The sequence below is a fragment of the Plectropomus leopardus genome, chromosome 5 (assembly GCF_026936395.1).
Source record: "Plectropomus leopardus strain MGB_pleo_1.0 chromosome 5, ASM2693639v1, whole genome shotgun sequence".
Classification (NCBI taxonomy): domain Eukaryota; kingdom Metazoa; phylum Chordata; class Actinopteri; order Perciformes; family Serranidae; genus Plectropomus; species Plectropomus leopardus.
Genome location: NC_142180.1, coordinates 27035170 through 27060153, shown reverse-complemented (window position 1 = coordinate 27060153; position 24984 = coordinate 27035170). Strand labels below are relative to the sequence as shown.

At 36.4% G+C, this 24984-nt stretch overlaps 2 protein-coding genes across 2 annotated transcripts; both read right to left on the bottom strand.

Annotated features, from left to right (window-relative positions):
* Nucleotides 1-2841: 2841 nt before the first annotated feature.
* Nucleotides 2842-11416, bottom strand: sec22bb (SEC22 homolog B, vesicle trafficking protein b). The gene is made up of 5 exons (XM_042483949.2): nt 11201-11416; nt 8819-8928; nt 8515-8675; nt 5639-5785; nt 2842-4990 (listed from the first exon to the last, which is right to left on the bottom strand). The coding sequence occupies exons 1-5, from the start codon at nt 11273-11275 to the stop codon at nt 4836-4838; spliced, it is 648 nt and encodes a 215-aa protein (XP_042339883.1). The 5' UTR covers nt 11276-11416; the 3' UTR covers nt 2842-4835.
* A 5178-nt stretch (nt 11417-16594) lies between these two features.
* Nucleotides 16595-23594, bottom strand: npl (N-acetylneuraminate pyruvate lyase (dihydrodipicolinate synthase)). Its single transcript, XM_042481844.2, has 12 exons — nt 23442-23594; nt 23080-23171; nt 22362-22435; nt 20793-20880; nt 20629-20686; nt 20237-20312; nt 19618-19710; nt 19361-19506; nt 19171-19217; nt 17980-18064; nt 17846-17885; nt 16595-17742 (listed from the first exon to the last, which is right to left on the bottom strand). The coding sequence occupies exons 2-12, from the start codon at nt 23157-23159 to the stop codon at nt 17576-17578; spliced, it is 954 nt and encodes a 317-aa protein (XP_042337778.1). The 5' UTR covers nt 23160-23171; nt 23442-23594; the 3' UTR covers nt 16595-17575.
* Between the last annotated feature and the right edge of the window lie 1390 nt (nt 23595-24984).

Genomic DNA, 24984 nt, shown 5'->3' with positions numbered 1-24984 from the left:
GCATAATTGAGCACATTGTTTTCATGTTTGTACCAGAAAAAAAGCTAAAAGCTGAATTTGCATGCTAGACTGTTGCACTGACTTTGAGACAAAGTGGCTGAGGGTGAATGTCAAGGTCAAGGTCACATTGTTTTAATGTCCTGTTTCTTTAAGATTACATAAGACTCAAGAGAAGACGAGTGTGGGTGGACGGTCTTGTGGTTCTGTTTCTTTGACAGGAAATTTAATCAAGATAGGGTAATATGAGTTGGCAAGAGTAGCCTATTCAGCACACAAGTTGTTCTTTAAAACTGACAAATAGTTTGAAGAATAAGCTCTCTACTTGTCTTGGTTTGTGAGTTAGTGACTGTGTGTGTTTAAATCAGGCTATGTGTGTTTAGTACATGCGCCGTATTCCTGACCCTTGATCACACAAAGTATTTTAATCCAATCAGCTTCGTTTTCACATGACTGTCACACACTCGCTGCTGCTATGGTAACCTGCAGAGGAAGGGGAGAAAGTGCAGGAGCGAGCGAGAGAGGTATGTTGTCCGCTCTTTAATCACTGACATTTACACACACATATATGTATGTCAAGTTTTTTTTCTCTTCCTTCTTTCTGATTTCAAAAAACACAAACCCTGGTTTTTGAAGGAAGTATAATGCCCTCTGAATGACTGGAGAGTGACGATAGACAACAAGAAATCTATCGGTCATCATATTATTTTAACCCTTTTAAACTTGTGCAAATTGACTTGATACCTTTCAAAAACATGAAAAAAAAGAAATTACCTAAAAATGAGCAAGATATTTGTAAAAAGCAGAGAATTATCTGAAGATTAGTAAAAAACAAAAAATGAATGAAAGAAAGAAAGGAGAAAGAAGAAAGAAAGAAAATGACACGGAAAAAGTGCTTAAAAATATAATAATTGTAGAACATAATTGTAAATATTTAATTATAATAATTTTAAATATAGTTTTTCCCTAGACATGTATTTCTTACTTAATAAATAAAATAAAATCTACTAATTTCTTTCAATTTGTGGAACATTTCATACAAAGCTGGTCAGTGCCTTTTTATCCTTTTTTTATTGCATCAGTATGCTTGAGGTTCAGAGTTTTAAATATTTGTGAAAGGCATCTGAAAGCAGTGCAACAAAACTGATGTGTCTCCAGGTTTCAAAGGGTTCAAATATGTCATCGGAAATTCAAGGGCTGTCAGCTCATTGTGTCTGAAGACTGGAGAGTCAGATTTAAAGGTAAAGATGGCTGAGCAAATGACAGGACAAAAAGACACAAATATGTCACACAGGACAGCACACACTTTACAGAAACGAAATTACAAACAAATCTACAAAAGAGCATCTTAATTAAAAAAAAAAAAGAAAAAAGGGAAAGTTTGCACAAAGCATCTTTCATTTAATAAGAAGTGTTTTGGTGTTAGATTACAAAGAAAGATTACTTTTTGATCATGACTGAGGCCAAACACACAAATACCCACTTCCCTTGAGGGGTGAAAAGGTTAGCTGTGCCCTGTGGTTTGCTTTTGGCACGCTACCCCTCTGCTGCTTCTCATTTTTTCTCTGACATTTCCTGTTCCACCTCAAGCAGAAGAGTCAACCCGCGGCTCTGTGAGCTTACTGTGCAAGTAGCCGCATTTGTTGTGTTCTAGAAACTTACATCTGCAACTTTTTTTTTTAACTTGTTCTCTTACCCCAGGAGCTGCAGCCTATACTTTTCCAACTTTAAAGCTAACCTATGATTTTCGAGCTCAGCGAGCAGAAGGCCACTGTCAGCAGCAGAAGTTGCAAATCAGGGAGATTTTAGACCTCATTTTATCAACTGCGTGCAACTATAAGCAAAGTACTCCACCTGCTGGTCAATAGTGGTACAATGAATGAAAGAGCATGAGGGATGCAGTCAAAGTATTTCTGTAAAATAGATGTTTTAAAAGCAAAGTTGTGGAAGCAGTGGTACAATTTCACTAAGTTCATTCAAGTATTGTCCTAAAATATGAATATAAGGTACCTGTACTTGAGTCTTTTCTTTTCATGCCACCACATTTCAGAGGTAAATATTGTAATGTACCGCACTACATTTATCTGAAAACTTGACTTACTAATTACTTCACAAATTATGATTTTTGCATAAAAAAAAGGAGTTTACAAAATATAATGGTTTTTTAAAAAAATAAATAAGTAAAATAATAATAAAATAAAAATAGATGACATCACATAAGCAAGCCTATAAAAACTGTTTTTAAGAAGTGATTTAAAAGAAGTCACTGATTCTCAAGACTTTTATGTGTAACAGAGTGTTTATACGGTGTGATATCAGTACTTGTTAAGTTAAGAATCTGAATACTTCCGCCATCAATGTGTGAAAATGAAACCCGCAGCGTTTGGTGCCCTTGAAGTGCCCTCTGAGTCACTGAGTTTCCTACTCAGAAGTTGGGTTAATTTATGTTTTTCCCCCATTTTATACAGAGAAATGTTTTCCTGGCAGTATTTTGCATACTGTTTATTACTCAGACATTAATAGGAAACCTGTCTTTAAAGGTTAAATGTCATGCTGCTTAAATGACAAAGCAAATTGAGAGACTAACTGCTATGTCGAAACAGCAAGTTCCTGTCAGACAACCCTGATCAAATAACCTACTTTTGCATTTCAATAGTCTGAGAACAGGATCATTTGAATTTAAACTGGTGGTAATTCATTGTCCTGTTTGTGTGTTTCTGTATAGATGGCTTAATCGACAGTGAGACAACTTTATAATGCGGGAAGTTCTATAGAAAATTCACTTTAAAAAGATAATCATCTCATGATAATCAACTCGAGTTCCTCTGACAGAAAGGAAGCGCATTTTGTGCAAAGGATTTTATTCATAGACTGCAGACAGAACAGAAAAAGAGAAGGTGTCCTTTCTAGCCATGAGCACCTGCGTCTCTCAGCCTGAATCCACCTTGAAACCGAGTCTGAACGTGTAAACTTTATACAAAATAAAAAGGACCCAACCAGACTTCTATTTTTTTTTAAATGCCTGCTTACAGAAAGGTGCTGGTCCACAGTCACGGTGCAAGAGAGCTAAAGGGAGTATGGATACACTATTGAGGTCAGGTTAGGGACTGTACAAAAATTATTCAGCGTTTTCATACAAAAAAAGCAAAGCCCTCCCCAGGATCATTAATACTTTCTTTGGGCTCTTGCTGTGAATATTCTAGCCAGTCACTACTTTAAGAGTAAAGACATACTAATAAAAGGCTAAACTTGGTTATAATCAGTCCCTCTGGGGTTTCATGGGCTGATTGTTGCAGCTTGAAATGCCTGATTTCACTGCAGCTTTTTGAGAAACGCTCTCCGACCATCAGCTGTTGATACTATTCACCGCAGCTCTTAAGAACCGTCCCCTGTGAGCTGCTCTGCTCCTGCTCTCTCTGCACAGTTTCCACGAGCTAAAACAACACACCGTGATCTCATCCTTACTTGTTACACTTTGCAGCTTTGGCGGAAGTCTCGCAACAGTGGTTAACATCCAACATTTAGCTGCTAATCTCACACTGACAAGGAAACAGCTCGACTTTGTTTTTAAATCTGTTAATAACTGTTGGGTGACGTTAGCATGTGATGCTAAAAGTTTGCCCTGAGAGGGGCTGAGCGAATCAAAACAGTGAGTGCAGCTATACAATGAAGTGAGATTTTACCCGTTTTAAAAAGTCAAATTGTGATGATTTGACAAAATTACAAGATCAAGCAGAACTCACAGGAATCAGCTGAATTTACATTAATTGTTGCAACATCCTGGAGGAACTGTATAATAGGATAACTTGACATTAGCGAAACTTTTTTGTCGTGATGAAGACTAAAGTTAAGGAGGCTGTGAAAGGATTGTTGCCCGCTGCATATGATAAAGCACTTTTACGACCCACTGTGCACACTAAAAACAATGTTTTTTGACTATTTGATCCTTAAAAAAACTATATACATTATCTCATAAGGGCAAATATAAATCTGAGGTTAGTAAAATTAAGTGACCCCCCCACTGCTTTCCCAAAATAGACTACCCTCCTTTTCAGCAAAAAGAAAAATACATTACCCTCCTTCTTTTTTTGACTCCCTAATAATTTTTGTACAGTCCCTTAAAGGATCACTGACATCCCATATTGGCAAAGAAAGTTTGCTAAATTAGACACAGTTGAAATAGCATTTTGCAAGGCTTTCATACAGCATTAAAAACAAAAACAGTAATCTTAAATTATTTTTCCTATTTTGTTGCTGAACTGATTTAACTAAAGAAATCAATGCCATGTTTTCTACATATATCTAACTGTGGTGCATATTGTATGTTGTTGTATCACTTCTATAATCATAATGTTAATGAGCACAGATACCCATATAATGTGCACAGGATAAATAAGGTGTTCTTGTTTTCTTTTTGCTCTCTCCTGTATTATTAGACAATATACAAGATTAAATCAGTCCTGTTACAGTACAGTACAGCTTTGGAAACTCTTCATTTTCCCTCCACATTTCAAAAGCAATCACCTACAAAAACAGAGCAATCAACCCACACACACACTCACACACGCATTCACTCAGTTCATCTTAACCTATCTCCAGGGCAACTACTAGCGCATTACTGTCTAATTGTTAATAATAAAACTATGTATTATGACATCATTTATATTCAGATCACACATCCATGGACAGGCGAGAACAAAATGGGCGGTGGTATGTCTGCAAAGTCTTATTAAGAGCAGGGATCCTGTTTTTAGTCAAAGGTGACAGCTTTTCGTCGTGTCTGCAGACTCTGTGCAGCTCGTTTTCCACTTCGGCGCCTCCTTCTTCTCTTTTCTCTCTCAGAGCCACCAGAAGCGTACGTAGACAATGAGCATGATGAAAAAGACACCACCGGCTGCCAGCTTGGCATAGGTGGAGCGGGTATTCAGATACTTGGCGTCGCTCCTGTACTTCTTTGACAGGCTGGACAAGTTGCTGGCCTTGGAGTCCAGTGCTGCAGGCAGGAGACACAGGAGGGAGAGGGAACAGGAGTTCAAAACAAAGGAGGAAGGAGGAGATTTGGATAAAGGAGGAGAGAGAAACACATGAGGAGGACAAAAAGAGAATCACAGTGTGAACACGAGGAGCAGACTTCCACACTTGTATTTAGGGGTCAACAGATTATTGTCCCAGCTGATTATTGGGGCCAATATTTGGTATTTTGCTGATTATCTATATCAGCGTTTAACTTTAATGATTGCTGATAAAATTAAGAAATTAAAATGTGCAAAGAAAGCGTCAGCATGAGGGGAACTTTTACTTTGTAAAACCCCAGGGAGATATTTTTAAATTTTACTTTAAAAAGTTGCTGGGAACTTGCTGGATGAATGTTGAAAGTTTCAGTTTTGATTAAACATTTGTTAAAGAAATTTACACAAAGTTTTCTGTTGGAGTTTGTTAAATTCCAAACACTATATATTGACGGAAATATTTTCCTTTTTATTGTAAACACATATCAGTTTCAATATCAGGTATCGGTCTAGTTAACTATTAATAATTGATATCGGCCTTGAAAAAACAAAATCGGTCAACCCGCACTTTTATTATTAGGCGTAAGAAGGATGCACTGCATCAGTTTGAATTAAAAAGACCTGAAACTTACCAGAGAGCGCCTCTCCTCTCTGCAGCACCTCCTCTATGTTAGCCACCATGATCCTCTGTACATCCTGGAGCTCTGTGTTGATGCTGCCCAGATTCCTCCTCGCTCTGCTGTCAATGTACGACTTCTTGGTTTTTTGGATGTAGGTGTCTGGAGAGGGAGTGCACAAATAAAACAAGCAGTTAATGGAAGCCTGAGGAGTGTTTTCTCAAACATTTTTAAGGTGCTTAAAAATTAAAACTTTGCAAGTATACTATGCGACCCGGCCTAGGATAAGCGGACGACAATGGATGGATGGATAAACTATGCAGGAATGTTGGTTACTGTTTGTAAACGTAAAAGGGAACCCCAGAATCACCTTTGTTTGCCTTGCTATATTTGCATTTATTTTTCATCGCTATGTCTCCTGGATGCCTGCTGCTTGTGGTCTGGCAGCTGGTGGCTACCTTTTCAGGAAGCTCTGACAAACATCCCAATCACAAAAAATTAGAAGAACATAAGAGGATGCAGAGTTTCTGCAGAAAAATACACCACACACCTCATACCTTTAACTGCAAAATCAGTTGTGCAGAAGACTGCCAGCTTTTTGATCGTGATAAACTACAGAGGTGGCATTTGAATTCACTCAGCAAAACCAGCCCAGAGGATCTGCTGCGATTTGCCAAAAACTGCCAAAGAGGAAGTGGTGCAGTGGTGGGTCAGTGAGTTGTTGCCAACAGCGACGAGCCAGCAGTGATGGAGGCAATGTTGCATGATTTCTCCACTTTCAGTGTGTTTTCTTCATAAAGACCTTTCTTACAGTTTGCAAGAATTTTAAGCCTGAGAACTTGCAAAACAGACAAAACTGGAACAGCTCGTGCAGGGCAGGCTGTGTGTCCAGTATGTATGCATGGCAGTAGTGGGATGAAGGGGAGACGATATGCAAGTTACATCATCAAGGTGAACCCAGGGCAGACAGACCTCAGACATAATGTCAATAAATACAACACTCCCTACTTTCCTCTTCCTTTCCCAAACAAAGAGGTTAATCTCACTCAAGTGTCACCCTCAGCTCCCTTACAGTCAAAATGTGGACGAAAATAACAAAAAAAGGATTTATTTGTCTCATATCATGTCTAAGTAGAGTGGATTATAACATATCTGGTATATAATTAACCTGAAGATGCTTCGGTTCAAAATTATACCAAATTTTTCTATGGATGTCTGGCTGAATTTGGTAAAATTTGGACCCCATTTATGTCCTACTTCACTAATGTCACTGGAATCAGGTGGAATAAGTCACAGGGAAATATGTATACGGGCATGTCAAGTGGGAGTGTGGAGAAACAAGCATATTTCTTTTTTTGTCTTTCTTTTTATTTTTTTATTTATATCTATAGAAATTCTTAGAATTTGTTTTCTCTCATTCATATATTTGGTTGTGCATTGCTTGTGTAATCTTGTTTGTTAGCATTGCTATCACTGCTTTATTTTATTTTTGACAGTAGTAGCCTGTCAGAAGGGGGGTGAGTAGGGAAAATTAGTGTGTTAGGGAAAAAGTGGGTGGTTTTCTTTCTTTCCACATATGCTGTTTTTGTATATCATTTTGTACAATTATATATTTTAAGAACTCAATACAGAGAGACAAAAAAAAAAAAACATTGCTATGGATATCAGTATATGAGCCACAACAAAAGCCAAAATGTGGCCTGTAACAGATGAGGTAGACTAATTTTAAGTCCAGCTGCCAGAAATGTTTTTTGCTTAGTAATTTTGTTGATGACTTGCAGCCCCTCTCAGCCAGTTTAGATCAGTTTAGATAGTTCAGTCAATAACTGTTTTTTTTTTAAATTGTCAATCACCAGAATCTTGAGAGGTCCTTGAGCTTTGTCATAAACAGCGCAGGTGAGTGACTAGTTACATGTAGGAGAGTTATGTTATTAAATTGCAGAATAAATGCAGCTGTAATCACTTAGAGTTGATTAAAAAATATAGAATTAAATTTCATTTACTAATCCAAATGTACAAGATAATATTTATTATGTTGCTTTGCATCTTTTTGCAGTGCAAGAACGCCGTCTTTTGGCATATTTCTGAACGACGCAGGTCAGCATAGCCGTTGATAAAAATGTGAGTGCAACACTTATGAACTTTTAGGATTTTTCAACTTTGATGTCCAGTTCAAAACATCCTTAAGAAAAGTAATCAAACGTAATAAAGTACATTACATTGATAATAAATTGCCAAGTTACTGAAATGGTTGATTATTATTATTATTGATTACTAGTTATCTGAAACCGAATACATTTTTAGAAAGGTATCCTTCCCAAAAATGTGCACAAAAAATAAAAGGCTGATTGGTTCAGTGGTATGCGAGATTCACTGCAGAACACCTTGTGGAGATATCCCTATATCATTTATTTTAAACTTTTTTTAAATAATGAACAGATCTATGACACTGGTGTCCTGATCAAAACTGAACTCATTCAGCATTGATTATAGGCCAGATTTAACCAATCAACTCCGATACTGTTTCTTCTTCAATGCTGTTATATAATAAATGTTTCAGCTACCAGTTTCCTTCATAAAGTCGCGCCCACTTGGTTTTTAGTGTCATCTTTATGAAACTTTACATAAGAATCATTCCAATGAGTTCTACACAATGTAGTAAACAGATTTTAAATTTGGGAAAAACAAAGTGATGGTTTCTGACTGGGAGTCATTACAGCACATTGCCCTAGAATTGAAGAGAAAAACTGGATGGTTTTTTTTTCCCTAATCTAACGTTTCATCAACATATTTATGGTTACTTACTAATGGATTTGAAATAAACGGCAAGATTTAACTTTCCAGCCAACAGAGTGGTAATTCAGTTGTCCCTGGCTTTCTTTTCTTCTTACCGAATTCGATGAAGGAGTAGGGCCGGGAGACTGTGGGGACCTTCTTTCCATGCTGCTCATGAAACTCTGCCTGCAGGTCTTCAAGGTAAGCAAAGGCCAACTTTTTAGGAAAACTGGCTTCACACAGCACCAGGTAGCACACTCCTTTCTCTATAAAATAGCTGCAAGGTGAACAGGAAAAATGTTAAAATACAAAGAAACCACTGCAGAAATTATTTGTATTCTGGAGGTATTTTAGTGCTTTATGCAACTGTGCATTTAATATGAAAAATTGTGTTTTAATGCGTTTTTCTTGTCGACTTACTGAAATGACATGGAGCCAGCCTCTAAAGTGCAGCGTGAGGGACTCTGATCGTTGAGTTTCCTGAAGAGCTGCTTAGCTTGACTCTGATACTGCTGAAGGTCCCGACCCAACTAAACAGACAAAAAAAATAACATCAGTTACCACGCAACTCACTCACATCTCAACCACAAAATATGGTGTTAAATCAGGACAAGAAATGGACTTTTGTATGCCACATTTGCAAGCAGAGATCACAAGCAAAAATTTAGCCACTGTAGCACCAGAGGAGACATAAATGACAAAAAATATACTCGCAAAAAAAGGCAACCACCTACAGTGCAGATTTCACACTCTTTTCTTTGATTGTGTTAATTTCTTGTCCTGGAAAGTGTGCTGAAAATAAACAGCTGGTACAAAAGACTACAGACAGCAGTGTGATGCTACAACAGAGACTGATCTGATCTGCAATGCTTTTTTTAAAAAAAGAAAAAAGAAATAAGAGCCATTCCCGCTGTTTGTGGTGAATTGTTAATGGTCAGCATTTGGGTGGTGGATGGTGTTTGTTTCCCGAGTGATTACTCGAGTAAATGAAGACGCTGTAGCATCACAGACACACGTACAGTATGATGTCGAAGCACAGAGCAGAAACAAAACAAACCTTTTCACTTCCCTTTTTGAAAGCAAATGAGAGAGTGAAGGAAAGATGTTAGACTCCTGGTCAGTTAAACATAATAAAACAAGCTTCACATGTCACATCCATTTAAACATTTTTCATATGTTATGTTTGTGTGTACCAGTTTTGAGGCAAATATTAAGATTTTTTGCCATTATTACACAGCTGACAGGGCAAAGACATGCTTTAAAAATCTACCAACAGCATATCAGCCAGGACTCTTATTTTTTAACATATATTTTTGATTAGAATCCCCTAAATGTCGTTATTCAAATAATGCAAGCAAGATATCGACTGAAAACATTGTTTTACAGTTTAAAAAAAAGGAACATGTTCGTGCCCTCTGGTGGAGAAATTATGTAACACTGTTTTTATTTTTTTTTAACATCAAATATATCTTAACAATTTTTTGGTACTTATCAACCAACACACACACACACACACACACACACACACACACACACACACATATATATGTATATATATATATACAGTACGTGTCCAAAATGTTGGTTGGACTAAAGAAGACATTTGATGACATCACTTTAAGTTCTACAATATTGTAACAGATGTTTTTCAGAAACCACCACAGCCCAGTATTGCATTATTTTTGCCAGAATCGTTTTTTTTTAAGATATTTATCAACAAAAATACAAATACAAATTTAACTTTTGCTAGCCTACTAAGACAATAAAATAAATTGCATTTCAGTCTAACGGATATAATTTGGTGCAATAAAAATGATTTAAATAAGATGAACAGACTTAAAACTATATCTTAGTAGATAACGCAGATGTGTACAATTTTTCCTTAGGGACATTTTAATTTGCAGTTGAAAAAAAGGTAATAAATAGCAATATATGCTATAGTAATACTCAGCACATTGCAACATGTTTAAAATGGCAATAATTTTGTATCATGACTTAAGTATGATGATAATACTGTATCGCGGGGCCTTGATAAAAAGATAATTTAAAAAAGGTTGCAGGGAACTTGCTGTGTATGATGTTGAAAGTTTCAGTTTTGATCACAGATTCGAAAAAGGCATTTAAACAAAGTTTAGTGTTGGAGTTTGCTATATTTCACTACTACTACTACTACTAACTAATACTAGAGGTTAAGTCAAGACAGCTGCTAGTCGGCTCATTGCAAAACAACTTCAAATTTTGTAGCTCTTCTCTGAGACATAAAAGGAAACTAAATGACCAGCCTCTGAATAATTTGAATCCTACAATCAGATGCCTTTACAAAGTTATGAAATAAGAAAAAAATAATTAATAATCGGTATCGGCCCTGAAAAAAACAATATCTGTCGCACTCTACTTTTTGTTTTTGATACAACATGTAAAAATGTCTTTTAACATGTTTTTAAAAACCTAAATTGGACTGTGTTGAAGCCTCACAGAAGTTGTGCAATGCTCAGGTGATATGAAGCAGCCTGTGAATGAGGTCAGGGTTAAAACACAGGGAGCTGTCTGTGAGCTTTCTGAGCAATGACTCAGTTAATTTTAGGTAAATAAAAGACTGTAAACAGACACAACGGCCTGCAGAGGCTGACTGATGCTAGCTAACGTGTCACTGTAGCATTTGAGCTCCCAGGAGGCGTTAACAGCAGCAGTCTGGACTGATAACACACACACACACACACACACACACACACACACACACACACACACACACACACACACACACACCATACAGCTAGCCAAAAAAAAAGCTGATATTTTAACCTGCTCGTCCTCCTGCATCGAAGCGGCTAACGGCAGCCCGTCAGCCAGCCGAGCGATCATCGTTAGCAGCACCATGTCTCCGCGATGTCCCGGTGTTTGTCCTCTGCCCGCTGAAATGTCTCAGGTAACTGGGACCAGTTTGTTTGACAGGCTGTGAACTGACAACACCACAGAGCTGACGCTGAGCTGGCCGGAAACGCAAGAGCTTTGTGTGTCACGACTAAATAATTCCGTCGTGTCTTTACGTGGAAGCACCGTAACCACAAATACAGTTCCGCATCAGTCAGGTTTCACATACACGGAATTCGCATTCTGGTGCATAGACAATAAATATAAATATAAATTTAAAAAAAAAACAAACAAAAAAACAACTAAATTTGCTTTGGTGTTCTGGTGCATATACAATAAATATAAATGTAAAATAGAATAAAATAAAATAACTGTTTAAAATGGCAGTGATAGGCAGGACTGAATTTGCCTTGGTGTTCTGGTGCATATACAATAAATATAAATGTAAAATAAAATAAAATAAAATAAAAAAAAATTAACTGTTTAACGTGACAGCGCTAAGCAGGACTGAAATTGCTTAGGTGTTCTGGTGCATGTTCAATAATTATATATGTAAAATAAAATAAAATAAAATAACTGTTTAAAATGGCAGCGATAGGCAGGACTGAATTGGCTTTGGTGTTCTGGTGCATTTTCCATAAATATAAATATAAAATAGAATAAAATAAAATAACTGTTTAAAATGACAGCGCTAGGCAGGACTAAATTTGCCTTGGTGTTCTGGTGCATATACAATAAATATAAATGTAAAATAAAATAAAATAAAATAGCTTAGGTCTGCTAACTTATTAATCCTGTAACATGAAAAATTTATATTCATATTTAATATTTATCAACCTATGAGCTTTGAATGATGTATGAACTCTCACAAATGGTTTATTATTGTGCATTTTTATGAATTTATTTTTTCTCTGTCTGTTGTTATTCACGTGTCTATAAATATTACCTTTGCAAATCTTTTTTTGTTATTGGTTTTGTTCATTTAATTTAAAATGCTAAAAAAAGAATATATCACAACACTTTCACCATTTTCTACAATTACTGAATGTTTGTTGTGTTTATTGTGACAATTCACACTTTATTTCATCTCGTAGTGTTATTGTTATTGTTATTATCATCCTCAAAGATCATGTGTTATTTTGTATAATTTACACATGATCATCTCAAATTAAACATAAACTAAATACTTTGCTCGATGTGTACATACTACCTCTCTTCAAAAGCTTTAAACCATCTCATTTCATCTCTCCATCCACTGAGGAAGACCATGAAGGCACCAGGAAATATAAATGGGCCTAGAGTTAAGATTATTTTCAACTGATGATTATTTACACCCAAGAATGTTTTTTTAGGATTAAAAAATAGTTGATAACACTTATCAATATTTAGACTTTTGAGTTTTTAAACAATAAAATGTATATGTCTCCTATATAAACAGTTCAAACATGTTCTTATCCTAAAATATTTTACAAAGTGTTTATTTGATAAGGATCTTTTAAGAAAAAAAAAACAAGTCTGTCTGTGCTGACCAATTTGATAACCTGTTTATGAATACGTTAAAGTGCAGTGCTGTATGTAGTTTAAAGAGTGATATCGCAGATGATTTTCAATTTCATTATTTCTGCAAAAGTGTAAATATTTCACAGAAAATGTGGCCAGTTACTTCAAGAGAGTATGATTTGCAAGATGGCCATTAAAAAGCTTTGATATAAGTGAGTAAAGTATAGTGACAGAAGCCCTTGAATGCAGACAGCCGAGGAAACTTTGCCATGTCCGCAAAACGGGACATCCTGCTTGAGTTAAATCATTGCATAAGCCACCTTTATATTTCCATTCGGCTCATTGCACAGGATGATATCACTCTTACACCACTAATCCTTTATTGACCTTTAAACTGTGCAGCAACCAAACATCAAAATGAGTCACTGTATCAATTACATGTAGGTGCAAAACATATACAGCTGAGGGCAGCATCGGTCACTTTTAGGGAAACGCCTCAGCATTCAAACAGAAAGTGAAGTGAAGTGATGAGTATTGAACATATTTCATTCAAACTGCAGTGTTTTGTCATCTTTTGAAGAGAAGAGGCTGGCTCAAGGCATTGCTCAGGATTTGTGACTTAGTTTACCCATGATACTCTGATAGACCTATATATAAAAACAGCTGATTTTGAAATGTTAGATGGAGCTCAGCACCATAAAGCAAATCATTTGAACTCCAGGTACAAAGACTATCAAAAATCCACAAGATTTTGTATGAGATGTCAATATACTGTGGCAGCCCTTGTCCAAACACATGCACACACACATTTTTTAATTATCACACAAATACACGATCTGCACTCAAATCCAAGCTGTAAGACAACATCAACTAGAAGCTGATACTTTGTAACCACAGTGAGAGTCTCCTCCTCCAAGCCGTGTGCAGAAGAGACGAACAGAGAGCAAAACACTTCACTAGACCTTTCACAACCTCTCACTCTTGTCAGTTGTGAGTGAGCCAGGTGGCGTGTCCGTGGGGAGTTCCTGTCACCAGCTGCAGCCCTGACACAGCAGACCCCCACCAAGTGACCCCCGGCGTCTGCCACACAGCATGTCTGCTGCCTGTCTGACATTTTGTGGAGGTGAGAGCATGAGCTGAGAGAAATGAGCTGAAGAATAGAAGTGTGTATCATTTCACAGGATATTTAATAGAAAACAAACTGAGCAGAGGAGAATGACTGATGGAAAATTACAGACGAAGATGAGAGTGGCACAAGAATGCATGCATAACAAGTTTAATGCACTGAAAGTTTGATTGGCAGGGGAAGGTCCCACCTCACTACTCCACCTCCCACTATGGGAATGGATAAAACAAGTGCTACTCTGTTTTATCCAAAAATAGGGGTGTCAGACTCATTTGAGTTCATGAGCCACATACAGCCCAATTTGATCGCAAATGGGCTGGACCAGTAAAACCACTGCATAGTGAACAACACCTCATTTTTTTCACCTATTTTAAGATTTAAATGCATTCTGTGAAAACATTCATGCATTTACAAAATAGATGATGAACAGCTGATGATGTCTCGAGAAAAATAAGTGCAGTTATAAAATATGTCTGGGTTTTTTTAACATTCAGTCATCTCACTGTCATTACACGTGGGTTTTTTCCATACAATTTGAACCCTGTGGAAGCTATGTTATTTCTATGAAGCAGGTAAAGTTGTCTTTCAGTCTGTTACCGACGCACAGCTATCTCTGCACTACTGTAATATAAAGTGTGAGAAAATTTGTAATGGGCTGGCAGAAGGGGATCTGTCATGTGATTCGACATGATGTAATTACAGTATGCCAAGCCCTGATGTTTTTTTTCTGAACCTAACCACATGCTTTTGTTGCCTAAATTTAATCAGGGACTTTTACTGCTTAAACCTAAGGAAATAAATTGCTGACAAAGCAGCAGAGCTGGGGTAAGAACAGGATGTTTTTTCAGAGAACTGTATTCTGGTTAGTGCAAGAAAGTCGCTGAAGCATCATTTTAACTTGCACTTACAAGTGCATCAATATTGGGTTTTTCAAGTCATCCAGTGGGCAAGATTGGACCTTCTGTTGGCCCATGGGCCATATATTTGACATCCCTGATCTAAACACTGGAATTCATCATTTAGAGTTTAATAGTTTTGACCATATATTTAACAGTTACACCTCAGTTTAGCATCTTTGCATCATTTAATCACATTTTCTCCATTTTGTTGCTCAGTTATTTTATTTTTTCTGCTCCAGCAGCCCTGTGGGTTCATGAGGATTATCAAAAATTTCATCCTTTATCATCTTTCCTCTCTATTTGCTCCATCTGTTAACATGACACCAGTCCTGAACCAATGCAGCTGCAGGTTCATACAAGCATAACAGAGAGCCACACTAAAGCAACAACCATGTGACTCTCATGGAAAACTGTAAAATATTTACACACAGGTGATTACCTTAGTACTAACAGTGATGCCAAAGTGTACTGTAATGTGTTTTTTTTATGTTGCAGAGGTGCTGCTGTGCTAGCTGAGGACAGCCTTGAGGTAAAAGCAAGTTTTATGGGCATGAATGCTTTGCTCTACATGCCTTTTTGAGCTGTGCTCACTGTGATAGTGTCCAGTGGTGCTCATTTTTAACCATTAAATCTACGGGACAGCAGTAGCAAAAGGAGTAGCACTATACTGGCCTTGACATCATGGGCTCACTGTAGTCCACCAACACACAAACAAAGTCCTCACAGAGGGCTAGTGCAGGTCCCAACAAGACATGCCAAGTTTGCAGAATGCGCTCAGATTACTCACTGTTATTCTTTTGAAACCACATGTTATGTAAAATAACGAACTTGTTACAAAATATAGCTGAAGCAAGCTGAGGATGAGTTAACAAAATCACACAGAAGTAAGAGCTGCAGACACCTTTAACTTTGGCATTTTTCAAGCTGTATCCCTATATTCCCATGCTTTTGTGTCTAAGTGATGATGGGAGCATTTAAAAGGAAAAAAGCTGGTCCAGTATCTGCTGTCTGCTGCATCAAAAAAGGCTGCAATGTAATCTCTTGGGGCATTTGTACACCATCAATGTACAGTCACTGGAAGTGTTTGATTTTGCCACTGACAAGCTTAAATTGTTATTCTAACTGTATAGAAAAGATCCCTACATAGATGGACATTTTTCTTAAAGAGAAAGATCCTTTTTCTTTGACCAGAAACAGCTCCCAACATCTGTATTTTTATCATAGTAAAACACACTTCATTCAGAGTTGACGGAAACAAAATCAAATTCACAAAAGCCAGCTTTGTTAATCATTCCACTGTTTCAACAATCACCATCTCTGGTTTGGTTGAAATAAACCCTTAAGTTACCCAGTTGGATGTGAGAAAATGCTGGCTCTATACACACTAAAATTACTGTTGATTTTAATGGAGTCTGGTGATGCAATTTATGAGCTGTTTCTGGTTTAACAAAAAGACTTATCTCTGTTGGGATCCTCTCCATAATGTTGGCAGACACTTAGAATAACAATCTGAGCCTGTCAGTGGCAAAAATGAGAGAATAGGTTTCGAATTTAGTATAAAACTGGGGGCAACTTTTGGGTAAAGCACACTTTTTATCTAGGTTTTAAGTTAATAACCACTTGATAGAATCCATCTATTGATAAGGTTAATCAATAATAGGCAAAATATTATGTCAATCTGCAAACGTGTGTAGTTTGAGAAGTGCAAACAGGCAATTACTTGCTCTAAGAGGATTTCCTGAAGGTTCCCCAAATTATTTCTCAACAAAATATAACCAGCAAAAAAATATCCACCAGAGATTTTCTTTTCAGTTTTATTGTCAACTAATACAAATAATAGTGCAAGTACAAAAAATCAAAAAACAAGTAACAGACAACATAAAATTCCCAGCCGATTACACGCCACAGGCATGAGACATTCTCACTTTCTCCTCCACGGTTTTTCTCTTACACATAATCAGAACATGTGATTTTAAAATCTTTTCAGCAACAGTACATAAAAAAGAGACATAAATCAGTGTGAACAATTTCAATGCATAATAGTAAAAACATTTTTTAACAATAAAACATAAAGATTCTTCTTTTCATATTATGTTTCCCTTTAAAACATCATTAAGAAATTTGTAATCACAGTATTAACAGTATAAAATTTACCTTCAAAAAAAGGCTGAATCCCATTTGCGAGAGTTATATGTTCCCTTCTAACATCTCAGATGTTTTTAAACCTTTTCTCTTTACTGGAGTGTTATTTTTTTATGAAACAGTGTTCATTTCAATAATGCCCCTCTTGTATGTTATCCACCCTATGATGGAGTCATCTTAAAGTCCAAAAACAATTCACTGGTGGTAATTATGGCTGAAAGCAAAACATTTGACAACCTGAGCCATAAAAACAATGATTTAGTGAAGTTGTGGCAATTCTAATTCCTATTTTTGATCACTCTGGTCACTTTTAATTTTTTTATGAATGTAATGACTCATGTCTTGAAAACAATGCTTACGTACTTAAACTCCTAAAATGAGATTCAGCTCAAACAGTATAAGATAACTATGCAAATTTGTGAAATTTGTAAAGGTAGTATAGCAAAATTGCCAAAGTCCTCTGAACATTTTGAGTTAGTCATTTTATGAGTTTTGTGAAATTATAAAAACTGATTCGAAAAAAATAAAAATATTTATTAAAAGATTAGATTTTTAAAGTATTACTTATTTAACGGTAAGGTTTGATTTAATGTCTAAACGTCTCAATCAGACTTGCTGTGCTGAGTCACTGAAGGATTTCTACAATCCAGTCTGACCAGGACATTCTTCAGGAAAAACGCTGCGATATTTCTCCACGATGGGCGTAACGTCAGCAGGAGGACACGTCTTCACAGGGAGTCGAGGGGGCCCGAGACTCAAACCCGACAGCTCTATCATCAGCTGCTTGAACATTCCCAGATCAACGCCTATCAAGAACAATAAGGCAGTTTCAAAAAAGACTCAACAGTACCAGAACATTTGTTATTCTATAATTTGGTAGAAAAACATCAGGACAAAAGTGTTGCTCACCACGTTGTATGGCAAAACTGATCAGGTCTTGCACCTTGAACTGCTCATGGAAATTAGACAAAGATGTCAGTAACCAAAATTGATGTCAAATATCAAAGATAAGTTGGGAGCACACGCAGGTAAATGGACAGTACCTGTATTTTCCTGGCTTCCACGAGGTTGCCTTTCCCAAATTCTGATATGAGCTTGTTGACCTGACAGCCCATGTAGTTATATGTGCTGCAGGCAGAGAAACAAAAACCAATTAACATGAAAATAACCGTTATGCAGAGAGAGAATAGCCCCTTTTACACTGCCTGTTCAAGGTGGGAATATGATGCCGTTATGCCGCCTCGCTGTTGTGTTTATAAGATTGCAGAATTGGGGAACAGTGGTCTCGCTTTAAGCCACCACAGGAGGTACAAACAGTGCCACAATGATGTCTGCATAAACAGGACAGCCAGTGTTACAGGACCACGGGCAGGACTACAGCCCAACCGATACACTGATCAGCCGATTTTATTGGATGATATTGGTCCATCAAAGATACAACAGCAAGTTTGTTTTTAACATTACGTAATGCAGAAGATGCTTGAGTAATTCATAATGATGAAATTCCCAATGAAGTTTACAGTTTCAGTGCAGTGATCAAGGTTAATATTAAACTGTAAATCATTCTGCCTCCATAATATGTCTTTGTTGCAAGTGCTTCATATCCACATCTGAGGAATTAACCGCATTGCATATACAGTATTTGTAATATCTGCCAATTTTTTTTAATACTGGAATTTTTTACTCTCCAATATCGGCATTAGCATCAGGCCCCCAAAATCCAGGAAGGGTTGTGCTCTAGGCAGGATGGGTGTGATGTTTCGATGGTGTTTTATGTGTGGGACCCACCACTGGAGATTTAAAAAGCAGCTCATAGCAGTTATGGATAACTCAAAGAAGAACAGCGGCTGTAAATGGCTGCATATGGGGAAAACAATGAGATTCGGGAGCTCCTTACCCTTACAGCAGAGAACGTGATCAGCCGCCATGAAATCGAGAAAAGATAAATGTCATGCCATTGTTAGATTATAAAGCGTTGCCGAAGTATATTTTATATGTCATACAAGAGGTAGAAGATGTTGTGTTGAGCATCATGCCCATCACACCTCTTCTGTGATGCCGACATGCTATCTTAAATCACACACTTGAGCAGAATGATGCCATCACTGTTTGATTCTTTGTAAAAATATAAAGGAGCTATAAAGAAGGGACTTAGAAGCTGCCCTACAGCACAATGTCAGTGTAAAAGGGGCTAAAGGAAGGAGACAAAGAATAACGCAGGTTCACACACTGACCTGCCAACTGCACCATCTGCTCCAAGAGCCAGAGCTGCAAGCAGTTGCTATGGCAAAAATAAAATTAAAAAAAAACAACACATAGGTTTAGGCTCATTCTGGGGTGGAGGTCAGAGTCACAAAATGTCACCCTGCAATATCAGCACAAAACAGGTGGGCCAAAGAAGATGATGAGGGAGAAAAAGCTTACCTCGTCCACACCGTAGAGGAAGGACCAGTCAGAATGACTTTGGCTGACGCACTGGCCAAAATCCATCAGGTCTGTCCCACTGAACTTCACACCTCTGAACGAGGGAATACGCTCCTTAATCCCTACCAACAAATCTCTCACTGGCACTGAAGAAAAGAAAAAAAAAAGACCATCTCATATTCAGTAAAGATGACATTCATTATGCTTTTACAATGGATGCAAAGTCTCTTTATTTCTAAATGGTATGCGGCACTAACCATTAACACCTGTGACAGCTGGAAGGTGGTAATAATAGAAGGGCAGCGTTGGGGCAACTGAAGCCACTTCCTGAAGGTATGACCTCAACACATCTGAAGCAGGATGAGAGAGAAAGAAATTTTACATATTTTGTTTTGGTCGTACTTTCCAAATGAGTCTGATAAGTACTGAGTAATGGCACATGAGAATTGATGTTTGATTATTCAGCTCAACTCAAATTCAGCTTTGATATCCTGTAAGAAATTTAATGTAAAGCAGACATCAAGACACAAAATGTACGTAAAGGACAACACTGGAAATAAATATAGAAATTCCCCAAACGAAGTGAAAACAAAGATACTCCTACCACACTGAACCAAAATTTAAAATAATTTGAAAACAGCACAGTAAATGTGTCGCCAAGTCAAGTGCTGTGCAGTGGCAATAAATAAAATACATAGTAATAATCAATAAATAAAATCTAGAAACTTTTTAATTCAGATACACATAAAAGAAAGCAAGTTAGGTTAACAAATTAACCTTGTCAGTGGCAACAGGGATAAAAAAACTCTGACACACATTGATTATGCATTTGAAAATGTGGAAATAAATGATTTTCTCACTAAAACCATCACATACCTGCATTGCTGGGCTTGTAGTAGGAGGGGGAAATGACCGCAATGGCATCAGCCTTGATCGTTACTGCATGGCGAGCCTGGAGTAAACATGGACATCCAGAGAAAGAACAACGAAAACTACTTACTGCTGTAGTCGATGCTTTATATATTTATACTATGACTGTAGTGCTTTGATCTATGATTTATGTCATAGATCAAATGGTTAAACCCTTACATACTATTTCGGTCAAATTTGACCAGTTTTGTCATTTGAGCAGCTCTAGACTTAATACTTGTTGACATCACAAGTTTGAGACTTTTTGTCTTTGGTGTCTGGCTTTGGGGGGAGAGTGTGTTCTGGTGTTCTCCTTTAATGTTCACATCATTATAGGCAACATAAAATCAGTAACTCACCAGTTCTTGGGAATCTTTCAGACTCATGCAGCCGACATGCACAATCACGTGATCCATTCTGTAGAGACGTGCACACACACATATGCACACAAAAGAAATTTCACAAACTGTCGATTTTTTTTCCTGCTGCATTAGACTTATATTACTGACGTGTGATGACTTACTTGCCCTTGGCTTTCTGACACCACTCCTGAGCCAAGGTCTTCCTCTCCTCCACACTGAGAGACATGCCCTCTCCAGTGGAGCCATTCACTGTAAGAGAGTCAAGTCTTATTCACATTCTGTAACATACTGTTATTTACATACAAATCACAAACATGTTACAGACAAAACGATTAACTGAGGACATAATTAGCAGTTTAATGGATAGTTAATAATCCTTAGTCACAGTATATTTTAATGTCTTCACTCCCCAGTGTTTATACAATACAGACCTGTTTAGAATGACACTGTGATATGGATATCGGACACGATGATGGATTTAAAGCATTATCTAATTTTTTATATGGCTTTGTAAACATTTTAAAAGGGAGGTAATTCATGTATATTGATAAAGATATATCTTATTTTTTGAGAAACATATACCCATAACACCAAAAAGGCACCATTAATTTGGAATATACTAAAATGTAATTAAGATCATTGTTTTTTAAATGACATAATTTCATTAAAATAATTTAACTGAAGGTAGAGTTGTCTTTTAATGTAGGAACAAACACACTAAAATTTAAAAAATAGACATTAAAAATAATAGCAGATCAAAATTTTGTATAAATCATATTTATTTTACATAAACTTTCAAACATCCTTTGAAAATGATGTTTCATCCCAGACACGGAATTAGTGTGTTGATAAATTATAATTTTGAGGTTTTGTTTTGTTGGTAGGACATCATTTTTCCCAGTTCTCATAAATGTGTGATTTTTTTTCAAATAACATCCAATAACATCCCACGTCTCTGTTTTTGCCATTAAGACATGGAAGCTGATGTAGAAATCATCATGTGAATCACACACTATGAAGCAATAGATTTAACGGACAGTTCAACACAGTTGGGTGTTAACTCATTACATTTAATAAGGATTATGTGACTAAAAGTTAATTAGAATTATTTTGAAATAATTGGTAGTTTTGTTACAGTTACAGGTGACAATATTGCATTTTAACGCAGACACAAGTGCATTAAAAATGTAAACTATCATGGCCTTAAATAAAAAGACACTTAAGCTTGCAGTCTTTAGATAAATTCTTCTCTTACTTTTTGATTTTTTTGTGAAATTACCTGACAGATCATTTCACTTTAAATGTAGAATTGCTGTCAGGGTGTAAGTAATTTAAAATTATGATATGTTTTAAACCCCGCCTGACTCCTTTTCAAGGTAAACTGACCCAACCTGTCCCCTTATTTGACCCGAGGGGAGGGCTAGCATGAGGGAAACACACGAACAATTCCACAAACAAACAAGGGGAAACATGCAATATCAGGATTGATTCAGATGGGAACACAGACAAAAGATCCTTTTCATGGCAGACATTTAAAGGTGTTTCAGGTGTTTTAACAGCAATAATGATAGCTGTATTATAGCTGTATTACAGCTTACAAGCACACTTAATGGAACTGAGCCATTGTTAACAGTTTGTCCTGTGCTTTTCCTACTGTGACAAGTAAAAATGTCTGCTGTGGCAAAGCTTCATGACAAACAGAAAAAAGAAGAATCCACTTGTAAACTTACCAAAAATGCTCTTTACGCCTTGCTTGTCTTTCAAGTAGTCAATATAAGGTCCAATCACTGACAGGTTGAGTTCGCTGTTTGGGAAAAATGATGGAAAAATTAACCATCAAATTTTGCAAAAAGAATGTCAGACATGCTGCAATGCTTAATCTACAAGAGAGTGACACTATTTAACACTTTAATATGTAAACCTTCTAATCCTGGGCAAATTCGTTTGCTTTCTTCTGAAAACATGGGGGCAAGAAATGTCCAACAAATTGCACAAAATTTTGTAGATTTGAAAATATTTTTTTAAAAAACTAGAATAAAATGTAACAAAAATACCTGTATTTTTTATCATCATAATTCTATATTTAAAATATTTTGCAGATTTTTTGTTATTTTTTAAGCACCCCTTTCCCAGATAATTTACTTGTTTGTTTGCTTTTCTTTTTGGCTTTTTTTTTTTTTTGTCTGTTAGCTTGGGCTTTTTTCTGATTTTGAGGTAATTTCCTTATATTTTGTTTTGACAATTGTTTTGCACATTTTGGGGTAATCTCTTCTTAAGTTGCTCACTGCATGTTTTTAGAAATAAATAAAGCCAATTTTGACACTTTCTCACTCACCAAACACAATACTCAGTGCTTAATTTATGAGGGTAAAACAAAAAACAAAATACAAACAAAAACAAACAAAGAAACAAGCAGACATAGAGAAGTGGTTTCTAAAAGACACTTACCCTTCTGTGGTAAATGGTGCAAACGTTGCTGCAACTAGTCCTGTCAGCTTCTGGTCAGCAGAAGAGGCCGTGGCTGACATAATTAACGCTATCTGACATGCAAACAGACATGTTGGTTAAGTGGGTTGGTGGGAAAAAAAACAAATAAAAAAAGAAGGTTCAGCTGAAAACAGAAAAAAAGATACCAGGAAACAAAGAATAATGTACAAAAGAAAGAGTTAAAAGCCAAATTTACCCAAATACTGCACCATGCACCAAAATTATACACGATGTGTACATTTTACAGCGGTGTTTATAAAGAGGAAATTAAAATATACTGTTGAAAAGTATTAAATTAATGTCAAATATCAGTTTCATCCTACCTGTAAGAGCACTTTGACCTCTGAGCGATGTTAACATCAATTCTATTATGGGAGACACCGGTTACCGGTTTTAACTTGTTTTATAAGGCAGTTGTTGTCGACCCTGTCATGTGAAGCGCTAACGCTGCATCAAGTGACGCCGCAAAGCTTCATGGGAAATGTAGTTATTGAACGAAAAAGTGAAAATTCGACTAGATAAACACGAACTATCACTAATTAAGAGTTTGAATATATACAAAGCTCACATTCAAACATGAACACTGTGTTTATAATCGCTTTAAAGCGTTTTTGGAGGTCTGAATAGTTATTCTTTCACTTACAAAACATTGTTGCTGCCTTCAAGTGTTGTTAGGAAATTTTAGAATTACAGGCTTTCACGCTAATACAAAGTGGTAGACAAGGTTAGCTGAAATCCCCTGTAACTCTACAAAATAAATGTTGTTTTAATGATGAAGTTAAATAGGTTTCTTTTAAAATCTTGCATTAAAAATACACCCCCAAAAAGTCATCTGCAAGATTTAGGCTTGACATTGAGTGTTCTTGTACTCTAGGTGATTTAGAGGTAGAAACAATTTACCATTTGTTTCATAACTATGTGTATACCAGAAGATTTTGGGTGGATGTTCATTATTTTTGTATGATTTTTTTCATTATTTATGTTTTTTTCTTCTCTCTAATTTCTTATCTGTTTACATATACCAGCATGTCCAGTTTGTTGTGTAATGTAAATAATGTAAATCTCAAAATAATGTAGGCCTATGTTTGTCAAAAAGAGTATTCATTTTTCCGAGCCTTTATTATTAGTACTTAAAGGCAACACAATGGGTTCTCCCGTTATACTGACTTTCAGTTTACTCCTCCAGCTACCAATGTAAACCATGTCAAATCCAAAAAAAGCAAAAATAAATGTGTTTAATCACATTTAATAATCCCATATCCAGAGAAATCCATTTTAAAATATTAAACAGGATATATCCAACCAGTGATTTGTTGCGACACGATTTGGAAATGAAACCAGTAATTGTGTATTTTGTGATGGTACTGAAACTAGTGATCATTCATTTTTTCAGCGTATGTATTCTGATGCCCTGATTTTGATTTCCCCAAAGGTTTTTCAACTTGAAAACATTTCTCAAAAGGACATTGTTTGTGGACTTGTCGTGGACAAGGATGACTTTCTGGTTAATTACATTTTTGGAAAGTTTTTTTCTACACAAATCCATGAATATGAAGATGAAACCTACATTTAGTGTGTCGTGACGTTTCGTTTTTTTCTGTTCGAAAGCCCTTAAATTCATGAAACAAAAATGCAATGAAACTGTTAAGCATAATAGATTAATATGATTTACAACAAAAAGTGCTTAACAATGCAGCTACGTCCATATCTATATGGAGCCAGATCAGAGCCAAAACTATTAAACTTAAATACGATCTGAAAGTGAAAAGAAGATTTGAAAGTGGGGAAAAAAATGAAACAAAAAAAGATATTTAATTGCGAAATAATAAGATCAGAATCTGAAAGCATAAGATCTGCAAATGAAAA